Source organism: Juglans microcarpa x Juglans regia, chromosome 6S (genome assembly GCF_004785595.1).
Source record: "Juglans microcarpa x Juglans regia isolate MS1-56 chromosome 6S, Jm3101_v1.0, whole genome shotgun sequence".
NCBI lineage: Eukaryota > Viridiplantae > Streptophyta > Magnoliopsida > Fagales > Juglandaceae > Juglans > Juglans microcarpa x Juglans regia.
Genome location: NC_054605.1, coordinates 9,736,558 through 9,753,114, shown reverse-complemented (window position 1 = coordinate 9,753,114; position 16,557 = coordinate 9,736,558). Strand labels below are relative to the sequence as shown.

Sequence of the window (16,557 nt, the reverse complement as noted above, 5' to 3'; positions counted from 1 at the left end):
TTGGATTCTCTTGGCCTCTTAGGCCAACCTTTCTATAAGAGGCCAAGACAATACAATAGTCATACTTAAGCAATGTGAGACTTAGTGACAATCCAATAACTTGAATACAATTTTAAGTTTTTAATAAATTGTATATATCTATATACAAAATATTTATTTATATATATATAAACATAAAAAAATATTTTTTTTATATAAGTGGAGTGAAGCGGGGTGGCGGGCCAGGACAGGGCCCCATTGGGGTCATCTCGCCCCCTGCCCCAACTGGTCCTTCTCCCTGTAGGGCGGACGGGGGTGGGGTAGCAGGGTGCGAGGCCCTGCTGCCCACCCCTAGTTTTGGCTTGCCAAGTTTAGCTCGACTCAAAATACTTGAACTCGAGTTCAAACTCGAGTTCAAGATTTTTGTTTATTCTTTGTTCAAGCTCGAGCTTGTCCCACAAACAAACTCGAGCTCAACTCAATATGTTTAATTTTTTTAATAAGATTTAATAATTAATAAATTAGATAAATAAAAAATTTAATTTTGAGTTTGTACAACTAACAAGTAGAACATGTATTGAATTATAATATTTTTAAAACTTATAAATAGTTAATATCTAACTAGTTGATATTATCCATAATAACAATATATTATATGCCTACATATATTATTAATACATATGCATAATATAATAGCATATATCTATTTCATATATGATTCCCACATATTAGTATATGAAATTATTAAATCTTATCAACTAATTATTATACAAATTATAAAATATAGCTATGAATTATATTCAATATATAGACATAAGTAATTAGGTTACATATTATATATTTAATACATATATATTATATATATATATGTTTATTAATATATGAATGAGTTTTAATCGAGTCAAGTTAACAAATTGACTGAGGCATAAACGAGCGGGTCTTAACGAGCTTTAGTCAAGTCGAGTTTTGTTGGGTATGTATTATTTACAAATCGAATGGATATTTGCTTTTACGGATGAGCTTTTTTTTTTAATGAATCGAGTTCGATTCAAGTTTAACCGGACGATTATTGAGTGGATTATTGAACAGACTGATTCATTTACAGCCCTGCCACTTCAATGCTCAAATGCTGGATGGGCTTGCGAGTCATTGCAGGTTTCTGGTATTTGCGCAAAGGGGTGTAGGCCGAAGAGTTTGGGTACGATGACATCATGTGGTGGCAGCGGCGTGGGAGTGGCATGGGGGTGAATAATTGGGCTCATCATTCACATATTGGCCCGGCCCATTCAGATCCAACTATTGAAAGAGTAATGAAGAACCGGAAAAGCGAAAAGCCCTCAGACTCTTTGTTTTCAAATTCAATCTTTGGGGGCGGGCCGCCGGAGCGCGACCAGCACACGCGGTGCACGTTAGAGGCGTCAATTGTTTGATTTTTTTTAACTCTTATGAAGAAGAGCGCGAGGAATTAAGCTAAGTGACTGTGTGTGAGAGAGCGAGAGGGAACGATGAATTCGAAAGAGAGTTGCAGAACTGAGCTCCGGACTGCGATTAATCAGCTCAGTGATCGTGGCCTTTACTCCGCCTCCAGATGGTACTCAACTATGAACCGTCAAAACCCAAACCCTAGTCTCTTTCCGATCTCATCGTTTGTTTAAATGTTGAATCGTGCGTTTTGTTGTTTGTGGAAATAGTATTTGTTTTTAGTTTTTGTTTTTGCCTTTGATTTTTAGGTTTTGACAGCTTCGCAAGTACTTCTGACATACCAATGTAGGAATCCGCCAAACATTTAAAATACTTTGTGATTCATATAAATATTATTCTTTTTGTTTCTATTTCCATGTTTGTATCCATATTTAGTGTTGAAGTTACGATCTTGATGCTCCATTTAGTAACCGAGGAACTTCGGAAAGAGGAAACGAAATCTTAGAATTCAAAACCCTATTCGTAAGTTTGAGATAAACTGAGTCAGATAAACCGACTGCAGTTCTTTATTTTCCCTCGTCAAATTGATGTATGAAGCCAAAATGACAAAGGAAGCCCAATCCTCAGTATTTGGATAGCATCCGGGTCTGTAGGGGTTGAGTGCCAGTTGAGGGTCTTGATCTTTGGCAGTTTCATAATCACTAGAGAGGAATTGAAGGAGGAGGAGCAGTTAAGGGGAATCCATGAGCTTACAGAGGCCGAAAGCTAATGGGTATACACATGCGATCTCCGTTATGCTTGGTCAAGTAATGAACCTACTTACCAACTAAAGAAGAGGAAATGGCATAGTGTAGTAACAGTTGGATGTGTATGGTCTCATTAGTGTAATGGCAGTTGATAACAGCTTTTTTATATTGGTTGATTAGGTAACTCTCAACGTGTGTTAGTACTTATGTTTGCATTCCTTATTTTCTGCATCCATGAATGCCAAAATATGTTTTTAGAATTATATTGCAACCCTATTTATTATTTTTTATTTTGATCTTTTTTCTTGTTATAATAATTGTCAGTAATTTTTTGTCAACAGTGGATTTTGATACGCCCTTTTTATTGCAGGGCAGCAGAACAGTTGGCAGGAATTGAGCAAGACCCGGCAAAGTTCACACCTGCAAACACCAGATTCCAGCGTGGAAGCTCTAGCATCCGCCGGAGATTCCGAACGAATGAGATCACTTCGACACCAGTTGCTGGTGTGTCATATGTGTCAACTCCAGTGATGGAGGAGGATGATGCGGTTGATGGTGACTCTTACCTTCTGGCCAAGTCTTACTTTGACTGCCGGGAGTACAGGAGGGCTGCTCATGTCCTTCGAGACCAAACTGGAAAGAAATCTGTGTTCTTGCGATGTTACGCTCTACATCTGGTTTGTTGCCTTCTGTTCCAGTGATGTATAATTCCCGTTAGTAGTTCTGTTTTTTTTACTAATCTGATTATATGATGGTGGATTTTGATGTGCTGGGAATGACAAGAGATTGAATTTGGTAGGGTGAAGGGGAAAAAATTGGTTAACTCCGTATGATAGAACAAGAATATTGGTCATAACACGCCAGGATATTGGTCAGTGCTACAAAAAGCATGGAGTTTGAAAGAATTGGTCTAGTTGCCAAAAAGAATCATGGTACAATGAGGTTTTTTTTGGATGAGAAAGGGCGACCAAAAGCTAGGCTTCCTTTACAAAATTTAGTTGTGAAATTTCATCAATGAAAAACTTAATAAAAAATGCACTAATGAAAAAAATAATGAAAAGAAACAACCAAAGGCCCTTGTATATGTAGGTTATAAGGTTAGCAACTTTTCAGAATTTTGTTTAGATCAAATGACTGTAGCACTGAAAAAAATTATGCAAAAACTTTGGTCACCACTGAAATTTCAAGAAAACTAAACAATATCACGGTGTACTTGGGGGACAGAAAGGGGTCATACCTTTCCTTTCCTTCTCTTTTTTTCCCCAACTTTGATCTGCTATGACCGTACAACTGACATTATATAAGTGTTGATTTAAAATGTATATGATCAATGTGATCTCAGAGATATTTCAGGACTTTTAGGTATAACGATATTGTTAATCTTATTGTTTTATGTAAGGCTGGAGAAAAGCGGAAAGAAGAAGAGATGATTGAACTTGAGGGACCCTTAGGTAAGAGTGATGCTGTGAACTGCGAACTGGTCTCTTTGGAGCGTGAGTTATCAACGCTTCGCAAGAATGCTGCAATTGATCCATTTGGGTTATACTTGTATGGTCTTGTGCTCAAAGAGAAAGGCAGTGAGAATCTTGCCCGTACAGTTCTTGTTGAGTCTGTGAATAGCTACCCTTGGAACTGGAATGCATGGTCTGAGCTGCAGTCTTTGTGCACTACAATTGACACCTTGAACAGCCTTAATCTCAATAACCATTGGATGAAGGACTTCTTTCTTGCCAGTGCTTACCAAGAACTTAGGATGCACAATGAATCTTTAGCAAAATACGAATATTTACTGGGAACTTTTGGTTTTAGTAATTACATCCAGGCTCAAATTGCAAAAGCTCGGTACAGTTTAAGGGAATTCGAGCAAGTCGAAGCAATATTTGAAGAACTTCTAAGAAATGATCCTTATCGAGTTGAAGATATGGATATGTATTCCAATGTGCTCTATGCAAAAGAGTGTTTTTCTGCCCTAAGTTATCTTGCCCATAGGGTATTTATGACTGATAAATACAGACCTGAATCTTGTTGCATTATTGGGAATTATTACAGTTTAAAGGGGCAGCATGAGAAGTCAGTTATGTATTTTAGGAGGGCACTCAAACTGAACAAAAATTATTTATCTGCTTGGACACTTATGGGTCATGAGTTTGTTGAGATGAAAAATATTCCAGCCGCTGTCGATGCGTATCGACGGGCTGTAGATATAAATTCATGTGATTATCGAGCATGGTATGGATTAGGACAAACTTATGAGATGATGGGCATGCCTTTCTATGCTCTCCATTACTTCCGAAAATCTGTGTTCTTGCAGCCAAATGATTCTCGGTTGTGGATTGCAATGGCTCAGTGTTATGAAACTGAGCAGCTTCGCATGCTTGAGGAGGCAATCAAGTGCTACAGAAGGGCAGCAAATTGTAATGACAGGGAAGCAATTGCCCTACACCAACTAGCAAAGTTACATTATGAACTTGGGCGTCCTGAAGAGGCAGCATTTTACTACAAGAAGGATATGGAGAGAATGGAAGCTGAAGAGAGGGAAGGACCAAATATGGTAGAAGCCCTGCTTTATCTTGCTACATACTACAAAGCCCAGAAAAGATTTGAGGAAGCAGAAGCATATTGTACCCGTCTTCTGGATTATACTGGCCCAGTGAGTTTTTGTATTTTTCTTTCTTCTGTCAATGTTTCCCAAAAAACATAACCCATCTTAAAATTTTTTAGGACTCTCCAAACAATTTGAATCACAAACTTTGCACTTCATTGTCCATGATTGCAGGAGAAGGAAACAGCAAAGAGTTTACTACGAGGAATGAGAACAGCACAGTCTAATATCCCTTCAATGGATGTTGAGCATTTCCCCCCTGAATTTCTTATTACTACATGGATGTTGTAGACCTCTTCTCCCAGTTTCTGGCTTAGGGAAATCAGTGATTGATAAAAGCTTTGGATAAGATCACAATACAAGCATAAGTTGATGTATTTTCAAACGCAATCAAAGTGGGGATGTGCCGAACATCGTTTGAGTCTGTGGAGCTGCAGTCATCTAGGATAGGTGCTGGTGCACTAGTGTAACATATGGACTTTTGATTTATCATCCTGAAGCCTGTGTACGTGTAGTTCTTCCTGAGTTAATATGTATTGTGATCATCTATTAATGTCATATCAGGCCTAGAAATGTCATTCTTGTTTTGTCCCTCCATGGTTCACATGGTGCTGCTATATTGAATTTCTTAACCTATTCGTGCATTCTCTTGCTTGCCTATTATATTCTTTTTCATCTTCTTACGGTTCAGTGGGTAACTCTATAAATTCAGATGCATAGAGTTCGAAACTGGTAGTCTATTTGGGTAGTAATTATGAGTGACTCAGTTTTGCTTCACCATTATGCATAAAGAACTGAAGGGCAATGGAGGTGTGAGGAGTAAGGATCCCAGTGTCTGGATCAAAGTTCAATTGGCAAGGAACCCGACGTTGAGACGCACAAACAGTAACTTAGGACGGACATGGAGATAATTTATGGTATGTTTCTCATGCAGGCACTTGGGAGTTGAGTTTCATGTACTCTTAGGTCGGAGGCAGAAATCATCAAACAGATTAGTTGAATAGATATTCTCTTCATCCAAGCATTTAGCTTCGCTTGATTGAAGAGGGACCATAAGCTATTTATATAATTTGGGAAAGTAAAAAGGGAATATAGGGTGAGAAACAAATGCCCGGCTGCAATTTGATCTCCAAACCTATTTTGATTTTCGTTGGGAATGATGGAACTTAATTGGCTGTGAAGGGCGAGATAGATCAGACGACCCCACTGTTTCTTTGTGAACCAATGAGCGAATTAGCAGTTAACCCGTATAGGAATCGTAGGTCTCAAGGCTTGTTACATGGTAATTGAAACCCTTGTTGTCTCTGTACATTGACTTCCAATCACAATCATTACAGCTTTAGGATGATAAAGACATGAAACATTGTCTTCTTGGAAAGCAATCTAATCCCATGTAGTTTGGGGGGAGCAGAAGCCCACGAAGATCACAATTCGAACGACATAAGCACCAAAAATCAAAAGCTCCTGCTTTTAAAAGTGTGGCAAACATACAGGGACTGCTCTTTCGGATGGCAGACCCCAAAAAAAAGGACGCTATAACACTGATTTGAGAATCCTGTCGCTGGAGAGCCTAACTGTGGAAGGGCGAGGAGCAGCAAGATAGTCTACTTGCCCCGTGCGCTGATTCATTCGTTGGGAGCCAGAAGCTTCTAATTAATATCGATATCCCTCCCTCCAACCTGACTGATGAAATATTTATACAACACTTCAACATGCTTCTTGCAGCACAGCCGAAGTGGATTCTTTTTGTCAGTCTCTCACGCTGCCCATCAGCTTGTTGATCTATCCTATACTTTACGAGCACGGTCGCGCCAAGACCCTTGTTGCTTTGCAAGCACCTAAATCCATGGAAACAATCAATCAAATTGTGCACAGTCAATCCCAAACCCCTCCCCCCTCCAACCCAAATGCAATAAAAACTACCTTCTCACTTAAGAGGCTTGTAACAAGACCATTTTCATTGCTCTCCTTTTTATCATCCTCCACTTCTGGCTCACTCTCCGTACTTATGGAAGGTCGAAGTGATGATGCTCCAAACATGGCCTCATCATGGGCAGCTTTGATTTGTTCCTCTCTTTTTGACTTCATATCACAAGAAATAACTTACACTGGAAACGAGGAACTCTCTCTCTCTCTCTCTCTCTCTCTCTCATGAAATCCATATTGAAGGAACTAATATGCATGATTGTTAAATAGACTATCACAGGTGACAGATAGGAGAAAGATAGCACACGGTACCTCAAATGCAGAAAAGCGAAAGCTCTGGCCAATGTTCTTGACTAATGCTGCATCATCTTCTGCAACTGCAGCCAAGGCAAAAACATGTGCAAAACATGTGCTATCAGCTCTCTGCTTTTCTTGACCCAAGCCCATTAGAACTCTTAGTTACAACATATACAGTACATCTGATTACCACATCCATAAATCATAGACTCAGTCATAGTATCATGATGTCTTTCAGATTCAACCATTCATCAGATTAGCCCTGTTGTGTGTGGATTCCAATTTATAGTATGTGCAAAACATGCGATTGAGAGGACATATTTGATGCAAAGACATCTTCAGCAGGCTTCATGTGCTTGGGATATCATATACGTAGTTCTTAAGCTTGTTAAGGCATTTCTTGGGGCAGGTGAAACACAGGGATAGAAGGTAAGGTGGCAATGCCCGATTATTTTGTACAACACCTATAATCTGTTTTAGGGCATGAAAGGTGACCTTCCAGTACTGTAAAGCCACCCCCATCTTCCCAGCAAATAAAAAAGGTAAATGAAATTATTATTAACTTGCTTTTCAAGAAGATTTAATGGAGGTTAAATAGAAAATTCCTTAAAAAGTGAGCTCAATTTTTCTGCAATGAAGTTTACAGAATGAGAACTCCACCCAGCACTTTATTACTTTTTGTTTCAATATAATCATAAAATCTGTAGATTCTAGGAGTAAGGCCTACATTAATAAATAGAAAAGCATATAATATTTTTTCTAGCATTCGAAGTAATTAATTGAAAATTTAGCAGATGATCTGGCGGTTCAATTCCATGGGAACCTCTTTGGATTTCTTAAAGGATTAGTAAAGCCCGATGAATTGAGTTTGATCGATGATTTCAAAGGAATTCAATAATAACAAAAGCATGGGAATGCAAGTAAAAACCAGTAACAAGTAACGGGTAGCAGTTGAATCACTCTCACAGCTTAGAAAACAGCACTATATATATTGCAGAATCCAAGCCTACTAGTAATAATATGCAAATTACAAACCAAGAGAATTACATGGCCAACATTTATCTCTTAGTACAAACCAAAAGGAAGTACAATGCAGTAGAAGAGTTTACCTTCAATCTCCTCATCATCAAGTGGAGCGTCCTTGTTGAATTCAAATCGTTCCCAACCTGAGCCCATGCCCTTTGTTGTGTCCTTCTCAGCTGCATATAAAGTGAGATACAATAACTGGGAAAAAAATTGTATAAGACAAATGATTTTAATTAGCAACCAGACATAGAAGTTTAACCATTATTTTCCATGTTTTGCAAATCTCCCTCAGTTAAAGACAAAGTAATGGTGAGAGCTTGAAATAAAAGAAGAGAGGCAGCTTCCTTTTTTATGGCATGGAAACTCACCAAGGCAGGACCTTTTGAACCCATACTAGGGGAGTAAAATTGTAACTCCACAAACAATAATGCTCAAAGATCACAAGGACGAGTAATAACATCATGTGCAGAAGTTGAAGAAGCACACCATTCAGCACTCCTTAGACAAAGGCAGTGACAATGCGGGTTGCTCAATCAAGCACAAAAACATAATCAAATCTTTTTTTTTCCCCCCTGGTATCATCCTTGTCTTCATGCTGCAAGGGTGTCCTTTTCGAAGGACAACTTTTGAGCACTTGGTAGGAGTATGGAGTTAAAAAATAACTGCAAATATTTTATTCTGATATGATGATATCAATGACTCAGATTGTAACCTTGGCTAATTCTTCTAGAATGCAAGCCCATAAATGGTTTGGCTTTCCTTGAGTCATTATTTTACAAAGGCTATTTTCCCATAAGAGGGAACTGCTGCCTCCTAAATAGTATTATTTTACGAAGTTTACTTTGACATTCCCTAAGCAAGATAAGAGTCAAAAGCAGAAAAGATTGAGCTAAAAAAGGACTGATCTTCGCCAGGAAGAAATTCATAAGAAGAATCAACATAGCTGATAATTTTCTCAATATTAACTATGTTCAACGTAGCACTGTATTTGTTGTGTCTGTGCTTCTGCAAGTAGTTATACCACTTTGTACACCACCTAGCTCGCTCCAGATCTGGGAGTCTCAAAATCTGAAACCTTTGTCCACATATAAGTACTTCCACAGCCTAGCACACATGAATTTTTTTTTACGTAATCGAAGAATCAAAAGCCTAGTAATTTGTTTGCTTTCATTCAAGCATTCTAGGTTAACTTGCTAGTCAAAAATGAAAAACACCATTACGTAACGATCACCCAAAATCTAAATAAACAAACAAATTTGATAATTTACCCAAATGACGTGAAAGGAACAAAAGGAATTTTTATTATTTTTTATAAGTGAACAAAAGGAATTTAACATCCGTTCAGAGTAACATCCGATATTTACCAGTTTCAGTAAGCTGAAGTTTCATCTTGGCCTTCACTCTTTCAGCTGGTGTCTGTTTACAACAGAGAGACAGATTGTTATGATACTTCACAACTGCTGAAAACAACAAATACATTAAATCGATTTTTCGAGGGTTCAAACACTGAAACATAAGCCCAAATGAAATTGACATCGATCACATTGTAATTATACAATATATAATCCAATAGATATAAATCGAAAAAGAAATTAAACAAAATTGAAAAGGGATTCATCAGAAAAAAGAGAATAAATGCAAAAAAATAAAAAAGAAAAATTAAAATTGAACATACCATATTTTCATAGCCTTCGATCAACTTTGAATAAACAATCCCACCGTTCTTCTCCCTCCCCACTTTACCGACTCTATCCCCATCCCCATTCCCATCTTCACTTCTACTCTTCTCCGACCTCCTCCTCTCACGCACTCTCTCCCGCGGGGACAAGCTCCGACTCCTTCTCGATTTCCGATCTCGCCTCGGTGACACACTCCTTCTCCTCCTCCTCTCTCTGTCCCTATCCCTATCTCTGTCTCTGTCTCTGTCTCTATCTCTATCCCTGTCTCTGTCTCTATCTCTATCCCTGTCTCTGTCTCTGTCTCTGTCCCTATCCCTATCCCTCTCCCTGTCTCTGCCTCTCTCTCTACTCCTACTTCGCCTCCTAGAGTGCCTATCCCTCTCTCTTTCGATTTTATCAGAAACCCTAGGAATCGCATGTTTTTCTGCTTCGGAGGAGACAGGTTTCTTCCTGAGCTTGTTTTGAATGGATTGGAGTTGCCCTTGCGTTTGAAACTCGGAGGCCTTGGTGGGGCTCGAGGCTCTGACGAAGTTGCTGAGGAAAGAAGACGAGGAGGGCAGAGCTGAGCCTTTTGCTGGGACATTGTCGGAGGAGGAGGAGAATCCAAGACCTTGTTTGAACCTGGCGGCTCCTTCGCCTTTGCGAGTCAGCTCGTCGTAGTACGCCGCGGCTTTCTCTTCCTCCATTCTCCCAACGCAAACAGAGACTTCACACAGCAGTCAATCTGCAATTTGTTTCGGGCAATAATGGCAGTACAGTATGTCAAGAAAATCTTAAAACCGGACGAGGTGAAAATGCAAGATTTACACCCTCCAACCAGGAAAAGACACCTCAAGGTCCTCAACGGTTTCATAAAACTCACCGTAGAATCACGTACTAATTTCAGTCCCTCTCTCTCTCTCCTCTCCGCAAAAGCTCATTCTCTCTCCAAGCTTTCTCTCTCCTCACTCTCAGCAAGATATCTCTCTCCTCACTCTCAACAAACTGGGATGTTAATAAAAGCTTAACATCAGGCCGATTTACGACTTTTTTTTTTTTTCCTTTTCTGAACCATCACCAACCGAAAAAAAGTGATATAGGAGAGAGATATAAATTATAAGATCAAAGAAAGTGATAAATTATTAAGCTTTTTGTCAAATGTCAGAAAGAAAATTTATGAAAATTGTTGAAACAAATTAATTTTCAGTAAAAAACCATTGCTTTTGAGTTGGTGTTGGTATATATTACTTATTTTAAAATTTATTCATGGTATTAAACGAACCAAAATACAATATATATATATATATATATATATATATATATATATATTATGATGGAGAACCATCCCCGGATCCTAACTTATCCATGGAATCTAAACACTCGAGGAAACTAGTACCACAACTCACCACCGTAACCTCTCACTTAATTCGAAATTTGATTATAGAGAGAATCGAACCTATGATATAGGGTTCATGCACACAATTCCGCCTTTACCACTTGGACTACCCACATGTAGTGAAAGAGGGAATCAAAATATGTTTCACCTTGGGAATAAAAATAAAAATATTAACTCATGATGAAATAAGGTTTCACCTTAATATATAATATGTTTGGTGTGTCAATAAACAAACTTGAAATAGGTTTTTTATATTTAATTTCCTATCTCATCGCCCATTTATAATGATAATAAATTGGGTGATTTGGAAGAAGAATCATTAAAAACAAAAAGGTGAGATCAAGGGTGTACTAGATTATGCATATTACCATATATAGTCATGAGCTTTAGGTCCTAATTATGAGTTAACATCCAGGGGTTAAATGAGAATGCAACTTCTATGTCTTAAGCAATGTAGAATAGATTGAATCTAAATGTACAAATATGATCACATAATACATGGAGCCTTAGAAATTGAGAAATTCCATCAAACACTTGGTGTGCTTTTTATATTTGTGTGATATGAATACAACATTTTTCTCGGATAGATAATTCAATTATATAGCGTATTTAATATGAAAAAATAAATAAGATAGAGACTAAGATAAAAAGATTGATGAGAGAATGAACCTAAAGAAAGAGTGAGAGAGAGTTGCTTCAAAACCTCAACTAGATGGAGAGTGAAGAGTATAATGTAGGACTCGACTTTGAGTCTACATCAATGTGATGGAGATCTAAGAATGATCATTCGTAATGCCATTAGGAGGACTAGGCGTGCTGAGGCTAGGAGTGTGACATTGGGGTGCATGCATGGCTCGGGTGATGGGTCCTTGGGTGCCCAAGACAAGGTCAACTAAAGGAGGATCAAGTTGTTAGCCAATTCCTTTATTTTAAGGGTTGGTTGGCAAATCTCTTGAACTTAGAGGAGGAGGCAAACCCCTTGATTTTAGGAGATTGGGCGGTTGCTAGAGGGTTGGCTGAATATCTCCTTCAAATTAGAGAGATTATCTATTTGTTAATTTGTTTGAGTTTGTTTTCTTTATTTTAGGCATTTGATAAGATTGTTTCCTTAAACTTAGGAGTTTGATTTATGTTTGAGATTAAGGTTGTTAGAGGGAATAATTGGGGGAGGGCTAACCGAACCCTAGTACTATTTATTTCGGTTTTGCATTATAATTGATTATGCTATTTTGAATGAATGAGAATTTTCTCTTCCAATCTTTCAAGAATTGAGTGCCAACCCGAGTTATTTTTAATTTTCACCATTATACCAATCGGATCTTGGTGTTCCCTTGAGGTAACTCTAGATTCAATCACCCACCACACCACAAAACTTGAGTGAGAGTGAGGCTTCCATCATTGGTGCTTTTGTTGAGAGTGTCCAACACAAGGAGAGGAAGCCATGACCTATCGACAACCAACTCATAGGGAGTAGATTGAGAATCTTGAAGCCACTTTGGAGGCACAATAGACTGCCACCAATGAAAGGTTTGGAAGGATAGAAGAGGTGCTCCACCAATTGGTGGATCAAAGGAGGAATGGAGAGAGGAGGCGCAATAGGAGAAGAGCCCATAGTCTAGAGGGTTCCGTTGGATTTAGAAGAAGCCGAAGCCAAGAGAGGGTGGATGACTCGGATTCATCCAAGATTCCTTAAGCACTCATGAGGAATCCACCATGGAAAGTGAAAGGGAAGAAGGGAACCGAGGTGAGAGGAGAGGTGCATGTAGGGGGGAAGTTCTCAAATAAAAAATGGACTTTCCCAAGTTCAATGGTAATGACCGGAGCACTTGGGTTAGTAGAGTTGAGCAATATTTCGAGCACAATCACATGGAGAGTCATGCTAAAGTATGTTATGCCGCCTACTTCCTTGAGGGGCAAGCCAACCAATGATGGCAATGGATGAGGAAGACCTATGGGGCTCGAAGGAGGGAGTTAAGATGGAGGAAGTTTGTCAAGGAGCTTTTGAGGAGGTTTGGGCCAACCAAGTATATGGACTACCATGAGACTCTCTCAAAGATTAAGCAAATCGGATCTTTAAGATATTATCAAAAAGAGTTCGAATACTTGTCCACTAGAGCACATGGGTGGTCGGAGAAGGCCCTCATTGGGACCTTTGTGGGCGGCTTGAAAAGTGAGTTGGCGGCGGAGGTAAAACTTAAGAAGCCGAAGACTTTGATGCAGGCCTTGGAGGCTGCACATATTAAGGAAGATCAACTCCAAGATTTAAGGAAGAATAGCCGCTTGGAGGTGAGGAAACCACCCCCAATGGTTTCCAAGTTTGATGCAAACCAAACTTTTGGCAAGGACTTCTCACCGGGAAGTCCTAGTGGAGGTGCGTCAAGTGGAACCAAACCATTATCCATGGGAGTGAAGAGGCTACATTGGGAAGAGATGCAACGACGAAGAGAGAAGAAGCTTTGTTTCAATTGCAATGAGAGGTTCACAATGGGCCATAGATCCAAAGCCAAGTAAATTTTTCGCATAGAGATGGAGTTAGAGGAAGAGGAAGACATAGGGGAGGAAGAGGAAGGGCGAGAAGAGCAAGAACAAGATGAAGCCGTGAGGGGAGATCCTCAAATTTCTATCCATGCATTGACGGGTGTTGTGGGGCCTAGAACGATGAAAACACAAACTCATATTGGCAAGATGGAGGTAATAGTTCTTGTTGATAATGGCTCATCCCTAAACTTCATCAACTCTAATGTGGTCGAGAGCTTGGGGTTGCCTATGACTTCTATCACTCCATTCGAGGTCAAGGTAGCTAGCGGGGAGAAGATGAGGTGTAGAGAAGTATTTAAAAAAGTATGTTTGAAAAAAACACAAGGCCTTGAAATTGTAGTGGATTTATATTATTTGTCTATTGTGGGGTTGGACGTTGTGTTAGGTGTGCAATGGCTAGAGGTGCTAGGGAAGATAGTCTCAGACTATAGAAAAATGACTATGAAGTTTATGATGGGGGTAAATGGGTGACCATCAGGATGAATGAAAGAGGGGGATGTAAGGCCGTGGGGCCTAATGAGATGGAGAAGCAATTGAGACAATGGGGGCAATGTTTTGCTATCACATTGGCCTCCCAACTGAGAGGTTTGAGTGAGGGACATGAAGTGGAAGATAGGGGCATGAAGAGGGAGTTAGGGGCCGAGGTTCCTAATGACTTGAGGGAGTATGTGAGGAAAGGTGGCCAAGTGGCAACCGAAGCCTTGGTTCAATGGAGGGGGCTCCCAACCGAAGATGCTACATGGAACAGTGTTCGAGTTGTCAAGGATCAATTTCCAGATTTGGACCTTTGAGGACAAGGTCGATCTTGAAGGGGGAGGATTGATAGAGATCCAAGAAGGGCCATTCGTAATGCCGCTAGGAGTCTAGGAGGGCTAGGCGTGCTGAGGCTAGGAGGGTGGTATTGGGGTGCATGCATGGCTCGGGTGATGGGTCATTGGGCACCTAAGACAAGGTCAACTAGAGGAGGATCAAGTTGTTAGCCAATTCCTTGATTTTAGGGGTTGGTTAGCAAATCCCTTGAACTTAGGGAAGGATTCAAATCCCTTGATTTTAGGGGATTGGGCATTGCTAGAGGGTTGGCCGAATATCTGCTTCAAATTAGGAAGATTACCTATTTGTTAATTTGTTTGAGTTTGTTTCCTTTATTTTAGGTATTTGATAAGATTGTTTCCTTAAATTTAAGAGTTTGGTTTATGTTTGAGATTAAGGTTGTTAGAGGGAATAATTGAGGGAGGGTTAGCTGAACCCTAATACTATTTATTTCGATTTTGCATTGTTATTGATTATGCTATTTTGAATGAATGGGAATTTTCTCTTCCAATCTTTCGAGAATTGAGTGCTAGCCCGAGTTAGTCTTAATTTTCACCATCATACCAATCAGATCTTGGTGTTGCCTTGAGGTAACCTTAGATTCAATCACCCAACACACCACAAACACTTGAGTGAGAGTAAGGCTTCCATCACAATGTCATGGGTGCTTATTAGTGGATTTTAGAATGAAGAGTTGAAGTTGAATGATTTTAAATTCTCTCTCTCACACACACACACACAATGTGAATTCATATTCAACATTTTAGAAAATAATAATCCAGCTTTGGATTTGGTTAAAATCTAATGTTTGATAAATAGCCCAAAAGAAAGGATTTTGGTTTTAGGTTTCAAACACTAATCTTTGAGGCATATGTAAGGTTGTTGATTAATATATTTTTTTTATTAGAATTATGGAATTACTCTTTGAGAGAGTTTTTCTTTATCCTTTGTGATATCAAGAATGGTTTTTTAGGTTTTTGGAAGAGCTATTTGTCTCGGCAAAGTAGATTTTGTTTGTATTGTTAGATGTACTTTGTACACTACTTAATCACATTGCCATCCATTTGTAACCACATTTTGTTATGACTACAAGCATTCAAATTGCAAAGGCAGGGGTTGTGTTGCATAATGGACTACGTGCCGTGCATCAGAAGTGAGTGGAGTTGTGGCATGGAAGCAAGCTAGTGAAGTTTGTTTGTGACCTTTCAGGTTTGGATATTGAGTTGAGATGAGATGAGATGAGTTAAGATGCAATGTGAAAATTAAATAAAATATTATTAGAATATTATTTTTTAATATTATTATTCTTTTGGGATTTAAAAATTTTGAATTATTTATTATATTTTGTGTAGAAATGTGAAAAAATTGTAATAATCAGATGCGATGAGTTGAGATGAGTTGGGGGACTTTTGTATCGAAATCGTTTGGATGTTGAGATGAGTTAAGTTGAGTAGCAAATAGTGGTATTTTGTAGGTCCCATTGAGTTGGGTTTAATTTTTTTAGGTTGAGATGAGTTTAACCTTTTAGGTTGAGATGTATGTAGAAAGTTGAAATGTGTTTTAACTTTTTCTTATGAAAAATTAAAAATGTAGAGGGTCCCATCAATGATTGGTTCGAAATGAGTTGAGTTGGGTTCATCTTCCAAACACACCTGTGGATTCTACAATATTTATTAGTGTCATTGTGATATTTATAAACGTCATTGAACATAATAAAAACATATCACTCTTATGTCTTTAATTGTTTATTTCAATTATCTTTATTAAAAAAGTGTTTTGGATATTTGCCCTCTGTTTTAGCTTCGTTAGGACTAAGCAAAACTTTGAAAATCCGACTTCGACTCCGACTTTGCTCTGGCTCTTCTTTGTCTCCGATAAGTCTGAGTTGGAGTCTGAGTGTTTTTTTTTTTTAGTTTGAAAGTTAGAGTTAGAGTTGAAGTTGGAGGTAGAGTTGGACCGACTCAAACTCCGACTCCGACTCTGACTCTGCCTTCGACTTCGATATTGTACATATGTTATGTAAATATGTATTTATATATATATATATATATATTAATCTTATATATTTTATATAACTATAACTTACATAGTGAATTAAATTCAATAATATACTAGTATGAGCTAATTATTATAAAATAATATACTTATACTATAATA

The 16,557-nt window shown here is 38.6% G+C and overlaps 2 protein-coding genes across 3 annotated transcripts; one reads left to right on the top strand and one right to left on the bottom strand.

The window, feature by feature from the left end:
• The first annotated feature begins 1,311 nt into the window (after positions 1–1,311).
• LOC121236890 (anaphase-promoting complex subunit 8) lies at positions 1,312–5,341 on the top strand. Its single transcript, XM_041133392.1, has 4 exons — positions 1,312–1,570; positions 2,518–2,824; positions 3,547–4,797; positions 4,924–5,341. The coding sequence occupies exons 1-4, from the start codon at positions 1,485–1,487 to the stop codon at positions 5,038–5,040; spliced, it is 1,761 nt and encodes a 586-aa protein (XP_040989326.1). The 5' UTR covers positions 1,312–1,484; the 3' UTR covers positions 5,041–5,341.
• Positions 5,342–6,010: 669 nt separating this feature from the next.
• LOC121236891 (serine/threonine-protein kinase prpf4B) lies at positions 6,011–10,470 on the bottom strand. 2 transcript variants are annotated; one of them, XM_041133394.1, is made up of 7 exons: positions 9,963–10,428; positions 9,674–9,926; positions 9,363–9,414; positions 8,082–8,171; positions 6,988–7,052; positions 6,673–6,831; positions 6,011–6,587 (listed from the first exon to the last, which is right to left on the bottom strand). In XM_041133394.1, the coding sequence occupies exons 1-7, from the start codon at positions 10,361–10,363 to the stop codon at positions 6,537–6,539; spliced, it is 1,071 nt and encodes a 356-aa protein (XP_040989328.1). In that variant the 5' UTR covers positions 10,364–10,428; the 3' UTR covers positions 6,011–6,536. The 2 variants fall into 2 exon arrangements, with proteins under 2 accessions (XP_040989328.1, XP_040989327.1); XM_041133393.1 differs by having other exon boundaries at positions 9,674–10,470.
• Positions 10,471–16,557: the final 6,087 nt, after the last annotated feature.